General features: G+C 40.1%; 1 protein-coding gene across 1 annotated transcript; it reads left to right on the top strand.

Annotated features, from left to right (window-relative positions):
- Positions 1–13,986: 13,986 nt before the first annotated feature.
- Positions 13,987–16,137, top strand: LOC121749348 (glycine-rich cell wall structural protein 1-like). The gene has a single exon (XM_042143922.1). It carries the CDS (start codon positions 13,987–13,989, stop codon positions 16,135–16,137), a length of 2,151 nt encoding a protein of 716 aa, XP_041999856.1.
- Positions 16,138–19,107: the final 2,970 nt, after the last annotated feature.

The raw sequence follows: 19,107 nt of genomic DNA, 5'->3' as shown, positions 1-19,107 counted from the left end.
CTGAACTCGCGAATCAGGCTTTCCTCTTTGGTGAGAAAAGTGGCCAGTTGGGAATGGTCCTTCCGGCTCAATGCATCTGCCACCACATTTGCTTTGCCGGGGTGATAATTGATGCCACAATCGTAGTCTTTCACCAACTCGAGCCATCTTCTTTGCCGCATATTCAAATCTTTCTGCTCGAAGAAATACTTCAGGCTTTTGTGGTCTGTAGAGATCTCACATCGAACTCCGTAGAGATGATGTCTCCAAATCTTTAAGGCGTGAACTACCGCTGCTAACTCCAAGTCGTGGGTTGGATAGTTCAACTCGTGTGGCTTCAATTGTCGGGATGCATAAGCAATCACTTTGTTGTTTTGCATCAATACACATCCAAGTCCCACCTTTGAAGCGTCAGTGTATACCACGTAGTTCACTCCAGGCTCTGGCACAACTAGAATCGGTGCACTAGTTAGCTTTTCCTTCAACAGCTGGAAACTTGCCTCACACTCTGGGGTCCATTTGACTTTTACCCCCTTCTTGAGTTGCTGGGTCATGGGTCTCGCTATCTTGGAGAATCCCTCTATAAACCTTCGGTAGTATCCTGCCAATCCTAGGAAACTCCGAATCTCGTTTGGTGTTGAGGGTGCTTTCCATTGTTGTACCGCCTCAACCTTGGCAGGGTCCACTCGGATTCCCTCTGCTGACACAACGTGACCAATGAAGTTCACTTCCTTAAGCCAAAACTCGCACTTGCTGAATTTGGCATACAGTTTCTCACTCCTCAACGTCTCCAACGTGATTCGCAGGTGTTCTTCATGTTCCTTCTCGTCCTTCGAGTAGACAAGTACATCATCTATGAACACCAAAACGAATTTATCCAAATATGGATGAAACACTCAATTCATCAAATCCATGAATACCGCAGGTGCATTTGTCAATCCAAACGTCATTACCACAAACTCATAGTGACCATATCTCGTGCGAAAAGCAGTCTTCGGTATGTCTTCTCGTCGGACTCTCAACTGATGGTATCCGGACCTTAAGTCCATCTTTGAGAACACATCAGCTCCTCGAAGTTGATCGAATAGGTCATCTATTCTCGGCAGTGGATATTTGTTCTTGAGAGTCATCTTGTTTAACTCTCTATAATCGATACACATTCTCATCGATCCATCCTTCTTCTTCACAAAAAGCACAGGCGCGCCCCACGGTTAAACACTGGGTCGAATGAAACCCAAGTCCATAAGCTCCTGTAGTTGTATCTTGAGTTCTTCCAACTCTTTAGGCGCCATCCAATATGGGGCCTTGGACACCGGTGCCGACCCTGGCTCTAGGTCGATTGTAAACTCCAATTGTCGATCTGGCGGTGGACCAGGCAACACTTCAGGAAAGACATCTGGAAATTTTCGTACCACAGCAACATCCTCCACTTTCCTTTCTTTCTTCTCATCTCCTCGTAGATAGACTAGATAGGTAGGACGCCCTTTTCTCAGCATCGTTGTGGCTTGGAGTGCGGAGATATGATGGACGTTTTTCTGTTCATCGAGATTCCATGATACACGATTGGTTCCTTTACAGGGGCTCGTAATGATATTTGCCTCTCCTTACATCGAATCGTAGCAAAATTCGCAGCCAACCAATCCATTCCTAAGATTATGTCGACATCCTTCATGGCCATGCTGTGTGCGACTAGCCTAAGTTCTCCAATGGAAATTTCTACGTTCGAGCATGTCCGTGAAATCTCTATTACCCTTCCCACTGGTGAGGTCACCATCATCTTATGTTCAGATTTATAAGCAGGCAAACTTAATGTGTCCACACATAGTTCTGATATGAAAGAATGCGATGCACCCGTATCAAACAACACAACAATAGGTGTATCGAGGAGTTCGCCCATACCTGCCAAATTTCCACTCTCGTGATTCCCTTGTTCAGTCTTGGGTTGTCTATAACTCAGCGCATATGCTCTAGCCTGGGAGGGTAGTCTCGGACGGTGAGGTTGTTGTTGTCGCGGAGGTTGATCACGATTCATCCTTGGTCCCGCCGGTGGTGCCCTCGTTTGCGGACGAAATCCTTGGTTGTTCGGCCTTGAACCCATCACCACGTTCTTGCTCGGGCATTCTCTAGAGAAGTGACCATTTCCACCACAGTTGAAGCACTTGGTGGTGTTCTGCATCCTACACTCTCTGAAATGGTACTTGGAGCACACATTGCATTGGGGTGGTCTGGGTCGGAAGTCACCCCTCTGGCTAGAGAAATTCTGTCTGCCTCCATACTGTGGTCGGTTTTGAGTAGGTTGGTACCTCTTGTTGTCATAGTGGGTCCTGTTCCCATCCCACTTCCCCTTCTCCCGGGAATGATGTGATGGAGTTAAAGCCAGTGTAGTGTTCTCCGTCACCCTCTCCTTAGGCATAGCTGCCTCAACATCTAGCGCGAGGGCCAACGCCTCCGCATATGTAAGTCTTCCACGGCTAGCCAAAGCCATTTTTATCTCATGCCTTAAACCCTCACAGAATTTTTCTGCCAGTTTCTCATCCGTGTCAACTTGTTCGGGTGCATACTGGGTCATATCACAGAGTGCGCGATCATATTCAGTCACTGACATGCGCCCTTGAGTTAAGTTGTAAAACTCAGCCGCCTTCGCCTTTCGATAGCTCTTTGGCACGTACTTGTTATATATCGCCTCCTTGAAATTCTCCCAGGTCATTCCATTCACTTGATCTCGTGGCGTGGTCTTCATCTTGGTATCCCACCAGAAGTCAGCTGACCTAGTCAACTGATAGGTCACACAAGCCATTCGCTCGGCATCGTTGCACATCAGAATTGTAAAAATGCGCTCCAATGCGCGTATCCAACTCTCAGCCTTTTCCGGCTCTCCCATTCCATCGAAGACAGGTGGTTTCTGTTTCAAAAACAACTTCACAATTTCTCAGTCCCCTTGAGGTGGAGGTGGTGGTAGTGGAGGTTGTGGGGTTGGTTGTGCCACACTCTCGACTTCCGTCGCCTGAGGTGTAGGCGCCCGGTTCGCATTCCTTACATTACGTCTTGGCGGCATTCTGCTTTATTACCAATCAAACGGGTTATTATCGCACTTATTCAAATCGATCAATAGTCATGTTGTAAAGTTGAAAAGGTCATGTAATATGTCACAAGTGGGGATCAAGGGACAATTGTACAACAAGACAAAATATACTTGTATCATGGATAGAGTAAGACCATTGTACCATGGAGAAGCAAAAGATGTTCGCACAACAGAATAACAAAAGAAATTTGCACGATAGTATAAGGAGGAACAATTGTATCATGAATTAGCAAAAGAGGTTCGCACAATAGGATAACAAAAGATGTTTGCACGATAGAAAAGAGCGAAACAATTGTACCATGGATTAACAAAAGACATTTGCATAATAAGTTGGCACAAGGTAGTCGCACAATGGGATAGAGAAATACGATTGTTCCATGGTTAGTAATAGGTGTTTGCACAACAGAATAATAAAGGACGATTTCAAAATCGAATAGCAAGATCAATTGCACAATAGGATGTCAAAAGACAATGGCCTAACAAGGTAGCAAAAATATAATTTCCATAGCCGTCAAAATGTTGCCTCCAAGAGGTCTTAGCATCAATCACAACAAACGAAGTAGGAAAATAGAATGTGGAGATAAAACAATAAATAGTCTTAGCAAAAAAACGGTATTAAAACAAAAGGGAAACTAAAATGAAACAAACTAAACCATGACTATCAATCCCGAATTTCTCCTTCCTCCCACTCCTCCTACTCGGCCTCACCATCAGTCTCCATGTGCGAGTTCTCTTCCTCCTCGAGGGGTTCCTCTTCTTCCTCGAGGGGTTCCTCCTCTTTCTCCTCGTCTTCTACTCCAATGCGAACTGGGGAAAGAACTGTCGTGATTATTTTCTCGACCTCCCTCTCTATTCTTAAAGGGGCCAAAGTGCGCATCCCGAGCCTTGTTCTTCGGGGCACACGTGAGACATGTGGCTCACTATCAAATCGAAACTTCCTTGCATGTGCTTGCTCCGGCGGATAAATCTGTGGTGGTGGAGAACGTGGTGGTCCGTTAGCTGCCCTTATTAAGGCCGGAAGTAGTACTTCCAGAAGACCGGGCAAGTCCCCACGCGGTGTGTATTCGGGCAGGCTATACCACGTAAACGATTCTGCCGCTTTAGCTACCCACTGACTCCAGAGGAGCAGTAGAGTGTGAATATGCTTTGTGATTCCAGCATGGTGGGTGGCTCCCCCGAACGCATAGGCGTCCATCCAAAGATTCCAAAATTCAGTGACGTAACTCATGAGGTCAGTCCTTCCATCCCATTCATAATCCCTATATCTCTCCACGAGGAAATTTCTATTTTTGGCGTATCTATTACGCATCTGGGCAAAATATGATCCAGCCATCTACATAGAAGGAAAATCTCAACATCAGCTCAAGATAGGAAAGAACAAGGAAGATATATGGCTCTGAATGATGTTGAGAGTATAGAATGGGTACATATAGATGTGTATACAAGATAAGGGTATGATGATCGCATCATGCCAAAAATAAACTTGGGTGCTCAAGGTGGATGGTTCACTCATTCCGTTTTATTTCGCATTTCATCATGTCACAGTATGTCAACTTTTATTTCCCATAGGCTACTTGCCTCGTATTTCGTACTTCCACATTTATTTTCGTCGCGAAATTATATATTACGTATTCTATAGGTACGTATGGTTACACGCAAGAAGTTAATCGTCATAGGCATTGTATTTCGTATCTCTATCTTAGTATCTATCAAAATCAATATTTCGTACTCGGCGTTTAATGACTCTCAAAACCACATAGAATTCCACCACACTTAGGTAAGATACGAGTTAAATTCTTCCAACACTCGTGAAAGTTCAACATTTAATCACATATTTTCCTCATTTAGACTTATACAGTTTCTCATGCTTGACAATATTCATAGTACTTAGCAAAATCATGCTTCACAATCAAATAGTAACATCCTTATACATATGTCATACTACATTTTTGAAGTATATGCATTTTTTCCAAAACTAACGTATTGACTTCCATCACCAAAATCAAAATTTTCCATTGAAACTCTCAATATTCAATAATCAAATCCCATAGTCACCAAAATACTTTTACCTCTTTCTTCGCGGTTGGGCGTGACGAGTCGTGGTGTTGAGCCTTCAATGTTTATACCTTAGTTAATTAATACAAGAATAGATTTTTGACTCAAAAAGACTCTTGGGTCCAGAGCGGAAAGAAACTGAGGCTCTGATACCAAATTGTCACGACCGCCCTTTAGGGTTAATAAATACGGGCGATCGTGATTAAAAGAACTTAATACAGACGAAAAGAATTGAGGTTTCAACACAAGTTGGACCAACAATTAAAATCCCAATAAGTAACCAAGAGTTTGATATTATCCAACAAGAAATTTAAAATATCCATTATCCTAACAATTAAAGTTGTCGGCTCAAATAAAATATAATTAAATGAAACGTCACAGCGGAAACGACCAAGGGAAAGAGTGACGTCATGTGTGAAGACACGACGACACTCAAGGTTCAAAGACAACAATAAAATCTTAAATTCACTTGCTCAACACCACCACATCCTCGTCGCCGCTCAATCTGCACATAGGGAAAACACATGCAGGGCTGAGTATTATAAAAAAAATACTCAGTGGCTCATGCCGAAAACATTTTCAATAAATAGTAATTTATCATGCCATTCACAAGCAACCACCGAGGTTTAGCTTTAGAAATGCCCGAGGCACTCAAAAACATTTCCATTTAAAACGTCGACTGATCAGTCCTTTTCCCATAAACGTTAGCCATATCTGCTCATACATGACTTGGAATGTGGCCACAAACCAAGCCACTAGACCGGCCAGCCCGTACGCTAGCACACAGTCTACCATAGGTGTACACTAATCCGAGTAGGGTTTGCAGCCCTACGAGGACCCGAATTCGATTTAAACAATATTGGCCAGAGCCACATCAGATAGGCACGTTAAAGCAAAACACGGCATGATAAACACATTTTCATTCACATAAATAAACATTTAGGACCTTTCTCCTTATTTTAAAAGGAAGCCCACCTCGATTGCTTAATCCGAAACTATTTTCTTTCCTTTGCGTTCACGATTCCCTTGCGAGATATCACCTTTAGAATTAAAATAACACATAAATCAACATACTTTCAAATTAAATAAGTAAAAATGCATGCATCCTAAGTGAAGTTATTTATCTCGGTTTTCGATTATTCGATAGCCGCTTACACCCCGAATTCCTCCGTTAGCTCCTCGTATTTTTTTCTCAACGATATCGAAATAAAATTCCCAAAATTTTATTAAGCACATGAATTAATCTTCGAAAATATCTTCGCTCGCAATATTTTTATTTCGAAACTTAGGGAAAATTATTTGTACATCGAAATATTCCGAGAATCAACTAAATAATTCCCTACAAGTAGTTTAATTTTTACTCAAAGATTTAATTAGTTATTGGCCCAAAGATTTAATTAAAAGCCCAAGACTTAATTATTTTCTCCACCTTATATCTTCAATTACAAGTTAAAGCCCAACAAATAAATGGACCCCATCTTTAATAATTCATCCAATTCTAATTAATGAGGCCCAATTCCATTTTTAAAAACAAAAGCTCCATACTTTACTAAATGTCAAGGCCCAAATTAAAAAAACCCAAGTAACAAATTATTCTTCCTTCCTTCACTCACGTTTCTCTCTTCCTCTCTCTCTATCTTCCTTCTTCTCTCTCGACAAAAAAAACTTGCAGAAGCTCGACACCTCCTCCGACTCACCGTCGAAGTTACGATGCCGCTGCTGCTGTCGAAAATCGCGACGCCGCTGCTGCTGCGCAGTCGCCGCCGCCGTCAGACGCGCTGCTCCCCTGAACCGCTACCGCTGCTGCTCGTCGCCGGAATCCGCCGCTGTTGCTGCCGGGAGACGCGGCGCCGCTGCTGTCAGCTGTTAGAGTTTAGTATACTGAAAGCATCTTTCGAATGCTTGTATATGTAATAACTCTTTTATCCATTTGTTACCATTTTATGAGAAATAATATTTTGTTATAATGCATTTTGCTTATGTATTGCTTATGTATTTATGAGATGTTGAAATGTGTTTTCCATTTAAATACATAGTTTAAGCAAAATGAGTCTAAGTCTTCTGCATAGTAGACGAGTTGTGAGCGGCGTTCACAGTAGGTAACTTGTCAGTTCATGCAGAAGAAAAACTGTTTCACAACCTAGATAGGCTTTGACTACCTATCGTGAAAGGTTGCGACGTCAGTCCGAAAGTTTCCTTACCTAAGGAAATGAACGACGTCGGTGTGGTATAGCACTGAAAGGATCAAACAGTGAGATAAGTCTTTCTTGGCTATTTACTGAAAGACGAGGTTTCAGTGATTGTCGTTTCTTAATCATTGTTGACATAACATTGAGCATACGATATTAATTGAAAACTACTTTGACTTATCAAATGGTGAGGGAATTTCGTTGCCCAAGAATCCTGATAGATTGGGTAATGATCATTAATGTCTAAGTGGTGCTATTATTGTTATTGCAATGAATCGTGTGCTGGGAGAGACCAGCATGATAATATCCTCAAGAGGTGTTTAGAAAAAGGTTTTATTATTCAGAAAACTGTCCAGTTGGAATTTATTCTATGAATAATAAATAATGTTTCTAAACTAGACCACTCTTGGAAAAAAAAATTAATTAATAATAGTCAGATAGTAGACTTGATATTAATTAATGGATATTTATATCTTTAACACGGGAAATGATTTAATTAAAGAGGAAGTCCCGGAATACTCGTAATTTCGGTTTAGATGGGCAGTCAATATTATATCTATAGTGGATGATAATAATATTTAAGTTTGGGCTTGAATTAAATTGATTTTAATTTAATTAGTGAAAGCCTGAACTGTGGCCCAATCCAATCCTCCACAGATCCATGGTCTGGCCCAAAATAATTAACTTATTATAAAAGGGAGAGGAAGAGAAGGCAGATTAATTAATTCTCCCATACAATTTCGATCTCTACAATCTGCAGAGAGAAAAATATCGATTTTTTTTTGGGTTCTTCCGTAGAGATTCATGTCTTCAATTCTTCTCCAGCTTTTGAGGATTTGACAAGCTTTGCCCACACAAAGGTCAATTCCGAGTTAAAAGGAACAGATCAGAAGATCCGTGGTAGAGACGATTGAAGAAGGAGTTCGAATTCAATTACTTGAATTCATACGGTAAATCATTGTATTTAATTGCATATATATTCAATATGATATGTGATTATATGTTTATAAACATGTTTCTAGTTTACAATCGGATGAAAGCATGTTTAGATGTAAATCGTTCAATCAAACTAAATGTTTTCTGCTGCAAAACCAACATCAGCAGCGTCCGTCGGTCAGTTCCGCCACCCATTGCTCCGATTTACCCCGAAACAGACCCGATGCCTCCGACCCTAACCCGATTCGCCCCGCAAGTAAGGTTCTTAGTTTGGTTTCGTGCATTTCAGTTTGATCCTTTAAAAGGTTGCTCTTTGGTTTATTTTACTTCGATTTTGAGTTTCGATTGAACAACAAAGTGGTATGCAAGGAGATTTGAGATAGAGAGGAAGGTTTATACCTTCACTGAACAGGTCGGCTCAGGCAAAAAGATCAAGGCTGTTGGTTTCTCCTCCCTGAATTTGGATTCTTGGTTTCTGTAAAAAGATATAAGCTTTCCGTGTCAATGTAAATTCTTCTTGAGGAAGAGGATGATAGTTTTTTTTTATTACCTCCGTGGATGAGAAATCAAAATCTGCAAGGATTTGAAAGGAATGGTTCTTGAATCTCTGTCTCGGTCCTATTCAAAAATTTGAATGAGTTTGACGAGTTGATTCAGAAGCAAAAACGTGTACAGAGATGGAGTTTGCAAGATTACCTTGAGTAGGAATTTGAAGAGAATTCTTTGTTTGATGCAGAGATGTGAGGGACGAATGGTGCATCAACTAATATAGAGGAGTAGAAGATTTGGTTGAGAGGTTGGAGAGATTTGGGGAGTGGGAAGAGAGGGGAGAACGGTTTAGACGTGTATTGAGGGGTTTTTTTTTATTTAATTGAATTTATTTGGTATTTTATTTGCAGATTACGGAAGAGGAATATCCTTTCACGGAGTAGGAAAATCTGCGCAGAATCTTTAATTAAAATTGGAATCATAGATATTTTATTTTAATTAATTTAGTTTAATTCATAGCCCATTGTATTTTATTTTAATTTGTGCAGTACACAATTTATTTATCACGGACTGGACTTTCATACCATTTATTTAATTTATCGGATCCAACATGGAATTGAGTCCAATAAATATTCCTCACGGAAAGGAAATTATTTAAATTCGCGATGTAATTTATTTCATAATTTCTAGCTCTCATAACAATTAATCGATTATCCAAAAAACTTTAATTTATCCCCGTATTCAATTATTCGAGCAGCCACGTCACATATTCAACACTGTTGACCCAGTCAAAGTTCCAACTTAAAATTAGGTCACGAAAGGTATTCAACAATTTTACTCGATAATTAATTCGCGGACCTCACAATATCAAAAGCATTAAATACATGTACTTTAGGGTTTGAAAATTAGGGTTCAAAAAGTGGGGCGTTACAATTTTAGTAGGGGTTATATACCATAAAATATAGGGGTGGCAAATCGTGCGGATTGGGTCGTTATCGGGTTGACCCGATAACGACCCAACCCAATAAGGCCAAACCCGAACCCAACCTGTTAAGGAAACCCCAAACCCGAACACGAATCCGACCCGCCACCTCCAAACCCGGACACGACCCGGACACGACCCAAACACGATAGCGACACGAACCGCTTTGGGTTGACCCGACACGATAGCAACACGATATCGACCTGAACACGATAGCAACACGATAGCGACACGATAGCGACACAATAGCAACACGATAGCGACCCGACACGATAACAACACGATAGCGACACGAACCGCTTTGGGAGGTAATTCTAATTTCTAAACCCTAATCTATTTTTTTATTATTTTCCTAAGTAAAAGTTACTAAATTAAATCTAATAAAAAATAAAAATAATAAAATAATAAAATATTAATTTTTAACAGGTTACCCGCACCCGACCCGCACCCGACCCGCACCCGACCCGAATTTTTCGTGTTCTTATTGGGTCAACCCAATAATGACCCGTATCCAATAAGACTTGATCCAAACCCAATTATTTCGTGCGGATTCGTGTCGGATTATCGTGTCGTGTCAAAAATTGCCAGCCCTAATAAAATATAGAGTGAACTACAAAAATGGTCCCTGGACTATGGGTTTATCTCGCTCATAGTCTCTAGACTTTAAAAATATCGCCAAACATCCATGTACTAAGGGTTTATCTCGAAAATGGTCTATTTTCACTGTTTTCGGTCGAAAATACCCTTTTGGGGGGTTTGGGCAATTTGGTCTTTTACACTTTTAACATTTTAAATCTGATATTATTTCAGTTATGTACTAAATCTGATATTATTTCAAAATTATCATTCTTCTTCCCTTTTGTCATCCTTCACTTTGTTTCTTTATTTCAATATTAGATTTAATATTACAAAATTAAATTTTAAATTTCAATTTTAAATATCAATAATTTTTTTAATTATAAAAATTATTAAATAACAAAAAATAATAGTCATAATCAATATTTGATAGTGTCTAATATTTAATCAATAAGGTATGACAACGCCCTTAGTTTTAATCAATATTTAATAGCTTTAATCATAAATAGATCATATAACACGATTTATTCTGAAATAAATATGTATCTAATGTAAGACTAATATAATTTTCGTTTATTAATTTGAAAACAATCAAAATTTACTAGAAAATTTCAATAAAAATTCTCCTATATAAAATTTTTAGTAGGATCAAATTTTTGGTCAACTTCATAATTTTCGAGATAAACCCTTAGTCCAGGAATGTCTGACGATATTTTTAAAGTCCAGGGACTATGGACGAGATAAACCCATAGTCTAGGGACCATATTTTGTAGTTCACTCTAAAATATAAAATTTAGAGTGAACTACAAAAATAGTCCCTGAACTATTGGTTTATCTCGTCAATAGTTCCTAGACTTAAAAAATATCTCCAGTAGTCCCTGAACTAAGGGTTTATTTAAAATTGGTCTTTTTACACTGTTTTCTCCTGAAAATGCCATTTTGAGCTGCTGGGCAATTTTGTCTTCTTTTAAGAATATCCATAGATATATATCTTCTTTTACTTTATTTTTAGTAAATTGATTTCATATTTCAACTAATACCTTATTCTCCGAAAAAATTATTATATAAAAGTAAGGTTTATATTTTACTAGTTTTTCTCTTTCATGTTTTCTAAATTACATAAAATTTGTTCAAATCAAAGTTAGACATTTATTCATATGAACAGTGAGTACTAAGTCAACAGTCATATAAAATTGAAAATCAAAACTATAACCAATTATCTATATAAAACCTGATTAAAAAAATTACCCATATTATTATTAATTGCGTAATCAACAATTTCATCAACTAACTATATAAAACCATCAAAACCACATCACATAATATAAAGAATTTTCCCAAAATATCTAAACCCTACATACACATTTTTGTCCATGACGAGCCTTAATATTTATGCAATTTTGATTATTTTTTATTTGTTTAGTGTGACGCTAAAAAATTAACAATTTTAATTAAAAATAATTTATTAGTATTTAAAAATCTATATTTTAAATATAATTTTATAAAATTAAATCTAATATTTAAAAAAAAACAAAAATGAAGGATGACAAAGGGAAGAAAATAGATAATTTAAAAATAATATCAGATTTAGTACATCATTGAAACAATATCAGATTGAAAAAATAAAAAATGTGAAAAGACGAAATTACCCAACAGCCAAAAAGGGCATTTTCTGGAGAAAACAGTGCAAAAGGACTGATTTTGAAATAAACCTTTAGTTCAGGGATTACTAGAGATATTTTTAAAGTCCAGGAACTATTGGCAGGATAAACCTATAGTTCATGAATCATTTGTGTATTTCCCTCTAAATTTTAAAATTATCATTATTTATGTTTATTGTGATGAATGTTTTGAATGAGCCAACTGAAAACACACTCATCTTGTTGATCCCACAACGCCTATTCAGGTTTAGTGTTGGAGGATGGGGGGAACTCTAGTTATGTGAGATGCCCGTCCCCATCCTCTGATTGCCTTCCACATCAAGGTAGTCCATAAGGGAGTAATTGTTACCATCCAATTTGAATACAATGAATAGATTATCTGAGGTATTGGTTTTTGAGGGCTTGTTTGCAGGTTGAGGTTATTTCAGAGAAGGAAGACAAGTTATATCACGATTCGGATGACTTCCTCCTATTTCATCCGTGTTTGATTGGATTATGGTGGACTGATTTGGAAGTTTTTATTTGTTGGAGTTTGGTATGATTATGGAATATGATTAGGGTGATTTGAAGATTGTTTGGTAGAGTTTTGGCTGAGGTTAAGGCTGTGTTTTTGGGATTCTTTTTGGCTGTTGGACGATGATGATACCCATTTTTTGTTTAGGGTTTTGAGTCCCTGGCTTGTGATACCATATTGTTTATGAGTGTTTTTCCTTGGAGATGGAAAATCCGACGACCGGGGTTTATCAACTTGCAAATTCTTCCGCAGTTAGTTAAAAGAATGAAATTGGCTGATATTATGACGATACTAGGTAGTATAGATATCATTATGGGAGAAGTTGATCGTTGAAATGATAATTGATATAATAGAAATAGAAACTATCCATTCTTTTTCCAGATTAGAAGCCTTAAAAGAAGTTTATGGGATCATATGGATGCTCGTCACTATTTTCATTCTTGTATTAGGAATCATAGTTGGTGTTTTAGTAATTGTTTGGTTAGAAAGAGAAATATCCGCAGGGATACAGCAACGTATTGGACCCGAATACGCGGGGCCTTTGGGAATTCTTCAAGCTTTAGCCGATGGTACAAAACTACTTTTCAAAGAAAAATATCTCTAACTAATACTCCCTCTGTCCCACTCAAGATGGCCACATTCTTGAGTGGCACCGGATTTTAGGAAGTGTTGTTAGGTGGAATAAAGTAGAGAGGAAAAAAGTATTTGAATATTTTAATGAGAAGACATGAGGTTATTTCCAAAATTAGAAAGTGGTCATTTTGATTGGGACAAACAAAAAAGAAAATGTGGCCATCTTGATTGAGACAGAGAGTATATAAAATATATTTTCAACACTTTGGGGCTTAGCCGGATCATGTTCATAAAGGAATAAACACTTATAGTTACGCCGATTGGACATTGATCCATCTGTTTATCTTTAGTGTCATATAATAGTGAAAAATTTATCCTAGTTTTGAGCTAATCTAGTTAAACTAAAATCTAATAGTTATGTTTCAAGAACAACATTCTTGTCATATCTCGTGTCTTTCTAGTCACCTCATGAACAATTTTACTCCTTAATTGAGCAATTTGTCTGTTAAGAATGAGGTCGAGGGTTCGATCCCAGCCCAGGGGCATACCATTTGGTCAGTCCCTACCGTTCAGAGTGCTAACCATTGCAACGAGGGTTAGTCCACTAGCTGTCGGCAGGAGGGATACCTTGGAAAAACAAAAAAATATAGGACTATAAAAGATACTATATTAAAAAGTTTCCAAAAACCAACTTATTGTGTGACATTAATATAGGATTAAAAATGCTACAATTCATACATAAAAATAGAGAGAGAATGCAATGATGGAATTATCACGCATAATCATGGGTATTCGACCTTGAAAATCGGGAAGTTATCTAAAAGTGGTACGTTCATTGAAGGAGATATTGGTTGCCTACAATATTTATGGTGATAACTAATATATAGGTTAAGTGAAGTTGGCTATATATAGTGTTGCAATTTTAGTAATTTTCTTGCAATGTAATCAAAATGGTTGTGAAAGAATATCTGGTGGTTGTGTTTGTCATTTTGGTTGTGGGATGTGTGGAGACCAGGAAGTTGGGGCAAAATGTTGAAGTCGAGCATGATTGCGCCAAAAATAGTGGCGGTGGCTGTGGTGGTGGTGGTGGTGGTGTCGGAGGTGGCGTCGGTGGTGGTGTCGGAGGAAATGTTAGTGGTAGTGTTAGAGGTGAAGTTGTTGGAAGCGGTGTGGGAGGAAGCACAGGCGAAACCCAACAACACACGGGTTCAAGTAGTGGCCATAGTGATGGAAAACAACATAAAAAAAAGGAAAATAATCACCACAAAGGAGTTGGAGATGGGATTAAAGGTGGTAAGGGGAAGGGAGGTGGTGTTGTGGATGATAATGGTGAAGGAAAACAGAAAGGAAATAATGGAGGTGGAGACATAGGTAGTGGAAAAGAAGGAGCTGGATTTAGTAGTGGATCTAAGGATGACATAGGTGGTGATAATGTGGGTGGAATCAGTGTTGGTGCCGGTGCAGGAAAAGTCAAAGGAACCAGTGGAGGTGAAAACACAGGTCAAGCAAAAGGAAGTGGTGACATTAAAGCTGGTACCAGTGTCGGTGTCGGTGCCAAAGTAGGCAAAAGAATTGATGGAGAGAAAGAAGTTGGGACTGGTGGTGGAGTTGGGGTCGGGGTTGGTGGAGGAATTAAGGGTGGCGCTGGGGCCGGTGCCAGATTAGGCAAAGGTATTGGTGGAAAGAAAGAAGAAGTTGGGACTGGTGGTGGAGTTGGGGTCGGTGCAGGTGCAGGTGCAAGTACTGGTGTTGGTGGAGGAATTAACGGTGGAATAGGTGCAGGTGCTGGTGTTGGGGCTGGGATCGGTGCTGGTGCTGGTGTTGGGGCTGGGATCGGTGCTGGTGCTGGTGTCGGTGTCGGTGCTGGTGCTGGTGTCGGTGCCGGTGCTGGTGCTGGTGTCGGTGTCGGTGCCGGTGCTGGTGCTGGTGCTGGTGCCAGAGTAGGCGAAGGAATTGGTGGAGGAAAAGCAGGAGTTGGGACTGGTGGTAGAGCTGGGCTCGGGGTTGGTGGAGGAATTATGGGTGGAATAGGTGCAGGTGACGGTGCTGGTGCTGGAGTAGGCAAAGGAATTGGTAGAGGAAAAGGAGGAGTTGGGACTGGTGGTGGAGCTGGGATCGGGGTTGGTGGTGGAATTATGGGAGGAATAGGTGCAGGTGCAGGTGCTGGTGTCGGTGCAGGTGTCGGTGCCGGTGCTGGTGTCGGTGCTGGTGTCGGTGCAGGTGTCGGTGCCGGTGCTGGTGTCGGTGCAGGTGTCGGTGCCGGTGCTGGTGTCGGTGCTGGTGTCGGTGCAGGTGTCGGTGCAGGTGCTGGTGTCGGTGCAGGTGTCGGTGCCGGTGCTGGTGTCGGTGCTGGTGTCGGTGCTGGTGCTGGTGTCGGTGTCGGTGCAGGTGCTGGTGCCGGAGTAGGCAAAAGAATCGGTGTTGGAAAAAGAGGAACCGATGTTGGTGTCGATTCTGATGGAGAAATAGGAAAAGGGACTAGTGCAGGTGGCTTTGGTGGTGGAGCTGGAGTAGGTGGTGGTATTTGGGGTGGAATTGGAGTAGGTGGTCGTGGAGGGGTAGGTGGGACAAAAGAAGGTAGCGTTGGTGGTGGAGATGGGGCCGGTATAGGTGGTGGTATTGGGGTTGGAATAGGAGCAGGCATTGGTGGAGGTCTAGGTGAGAGAAATGATGGTACTGTTGGAAGTGGATTAGGGGCTGGCATAGGTGGTGGTATTAGAGGTGGAATCGGCGCAAGTGCTGGTGGAGGCCCAGGTGGGGGAAAATATGGTAATGTTGGTAGTGGGGCAGGAGTTGGCGTAGGTGGTGGTATTGGGGGTGGAATTGGTGCTAGTGGAGGTGGAGACCTAGGTGGTAGAAATTGGAATAACATCGGCAGTGGAGCCGGGGCAAGGGTAGGTGGTGGTATTATGGGTGGAATTGGAGCTGGTGCAGGTGTAGGTGCTGGTGGAAATGGGAATAACATTGGTGGCGGAGCTGGAGCTGGTGCTGGTGTAGGTGTAGGTGTAGGTTTTGGGGGTGGAATTGGTGCAGGCACCGGCAAAGATGGAGGAATAGGTAGAGGAATCAATTGGGGTAGAGATATGGGTGGGGGAAAATAAGGAGGTAGCATTGGTGTTAGTGGTGGAGTTGGGGTAGGTATAGGTGCAGGTGTAGGGGGTGGGCTCCATGCTGGTGGAGACGGAGGTAAGGGGATTATCGGAGGTGGAATTGTTTGTGGTGTTGGAGGTGGATTTAAAGACCATTGTGGTTTGAGGCAGTGGCGATAGCCGGTGAAAATGAAATGAAAAAATCACCAGTCTAGTTTATTTCTTAAATTATGTTTTGTAGTTTATATCCGTGGGCAGTTTTATTGTTTCAACTAATATTTGTAATTTTATTTTTGATGTAGTAAAACGTTATTGTGTAACTCTGCTCAGACAATTTGTAAGCCTTGATCTTGTGCAAAAGATCTTTAAACTTAATTCATTTTGTCTTGTCCATCATCCAACATGCAATTGTGTGCTTTAAGAGAAATTGAAAAAGTCATCAAAGTAGGATATTTTTTTGAAAGCAAACATATTGCTTAAGTATTTATTTATTTTCATAATCAATTATGATAGGGTTGTAGCATACACTAAAATACCTTCCTTGTCTTGTTGAATAATTTGGATTTTCTCAAGCATTATGCTCGATATAACATTAAAGGTAATGGAGTAATAGTGTTTGGAGGCAAATTCTTTCAGAGTTGGTAAATAGACAACATACTCCCTCCGTCCCACAACAGGACTCACATTTTATTATTTCGATACGGCCCACAATAATAGTCACATTTTACTTTTATCATAAATGGTAAGTAGATCGCACATTCCACTAACTTACTTCACTCACATTATATTATAAAACCTGTTGCAAAAGTGTCTTAAAAAGGATCGAACCCGAGCAGCTGAATGTTTGTTGAAGCTGTTGGATGTAACTAATCAACTATCGGACGGCTGTGACAAAAGGGGGTTTCTTTTCTTGATCTGAACCGTTGATTTAGACTGATATAAGTAGCTCAAGGAGCTGATATTCTGACCACGTTTTTTTCAATCTGCAAGAGAAATTGAGAGAGTGAGAAGGGTAGATCAATTGGGGAAGAAGAGGATTCTCATTCCAGTTGCTAAGATCAGCTCGCGATTGCTGATTCTTGTCCGATTTCTTATTCTATTTTCTTGTGTGATTGTAGCTTGTTCCCGTTTGAATTCTGATAAACTCATATTTTAACTGTTTTATTGGGCGTTAAACGTGATGATAATTAGCGTTTAAATGTATATTACTTGAGTTTACGTCCATATTTCACTATAAAGGTGCTTTGATGAGTTTATCTAGTGTTTGAAGTTAAAAAATAGGTAAAAAAGGGTCAAAATGAGCCAAGCTGTGACTGGGGTCTGCTTCAAACGTTAATCTGCCTATAAATATGGGGTCCAAATCCTATTTTGATAGTACCATTGTCTTCATCATCGAAAGAGCTTCGCGTGGGTACCTCACATGCCCCAATCGGAGTTCGGATGAGAGAGATATGACCGATCTACGAAAGCCGCGCGGACTGTCGGGAGATACCCGGCCGGGTGAATTTTATGTGCAATAATTCCACCCGGCTGGGTGGCCAATTTTGTTCATAAAGAGTCCAGAGACTTCTGCCCGACCGGGTGGATTTTATGTGCAATAATTCCACCCGGCCGGGTCCTTCTGACTGACGATTTTTAGCCCAGACGTGATTTTTGAAGGGAAATAAAAGGAGAAAAGCTAGGGCAACGAAAGGGTATTCTCAACCAGCCGCAAAACACACTCTCTCTCTCTAGGAAGCACTCTTGGAAGAAGATTGAAGATTCAAGCTTCAATTCCTCCGCCATTTGTAATCCGTATCATGAATTCCATTGTTTGCCTTAGTTTTTATTTGTTTTCTACTTTGAACATGAGTAACTAAACACTTTATGTAGAATTCTTGGTGAAGATGCATTGATTCATAGTTTTAATCCAATTAATTTTGTTTTTATCTTGCTCTTGTAATTGTTTGAATTATTCTCGTGCTTTTTCCTATCAATTGCTTGATCACCAATTGGGAGTGTATGATTTCTTAGAGTAATCGGGAGATGAAATATTTAATCTTGAAAGAGGAATAATTCACACCTTAATTCAATAAAACTCAGAAGAGTTGAGGTTATGAGTGAGATCTTTAGTCTAATCAAAATTTTGGGAGTTAGGTCTAAGATTTAGAAGGGGACTTCGCTTATTACACCTAATCTACAGATTTCTCACCTCGGGAGGGGGTTTAATCTACAATTGTGATTGATTCAACAATTCTGGAGACTTTAAATGGTAAAACGGTGTTAATTGGGTTAGGCTATGAGTTGTGCATCGGATCCTTGAATTCTGCATATTTCTCCATCATCTTACACAGCTTTCTTAATTGCTTTCTTGTTACGTGTTCTACTTTAATCTCCGCATTTACATGTTTTCAGTAGTTGTTAGTTTTAAAACCAAAATTTCTGATCGTCTGGATAGTAGTTGAAATTAGTTCGTGGTACTTAAGTTGACACTTAATTGTCTCTGTGGGATACGATATACTATTGCTTGCTATTTGCTACGATAACCCCGTACACTTGCGGGTATTATTTGGGTAAAATAAAGTTGAGTCAAGTTTTTGGCGCCGTTGCCGGGGACAATTTTGTGTTATATAGCTTGATATCGTGATAATAATCAAGATTACTACTTCAGATTTTACTGCTTTATTTTTCTTTTAAATTTTCTTTTACTTTTTCGAGTTTCACATTTGTGTTTCTTGTTCAGGTGTATGCACACACGTTCTAAAGGCTTGCCTCTAGAAACTTTCAATTCGGAGATCGAAGCAACAAACCGGAAGAGGAACGCCTATAGGAGACTCACACAGAAAATTCAAGCTTCTTCGCCTAACCGCATAGGAGCATCCTCAGTTCAAAGGGACCTTTCACCCATCCGATCACCAGTTCAAGACCATATTCTGTTTGATCCCGTTTCTCCTAGTCTGATGGAGTACGAAGAAGGTAACAACGGTCCACCACCCCCTCCTC

The sequence above is a fragment of the Salvia splendens genome, chromosome 9 (genome assembly GCF_004379255.2).
Source record: "Salvia splendens isolate huo1 chromosome 9, SspV2, whole genome shotgun sequence".
Taxonomy (NCBI): domain Eukaryota; kingdom Viridiplantae; phylum Streptophyta; class Magnoliopsida; order Lamiales; family Lamiaceae; genus Salvia; species Salvia splendens.
This window is presented reverse-complemented; position numbering and strand designations above follow the sequence as displayed.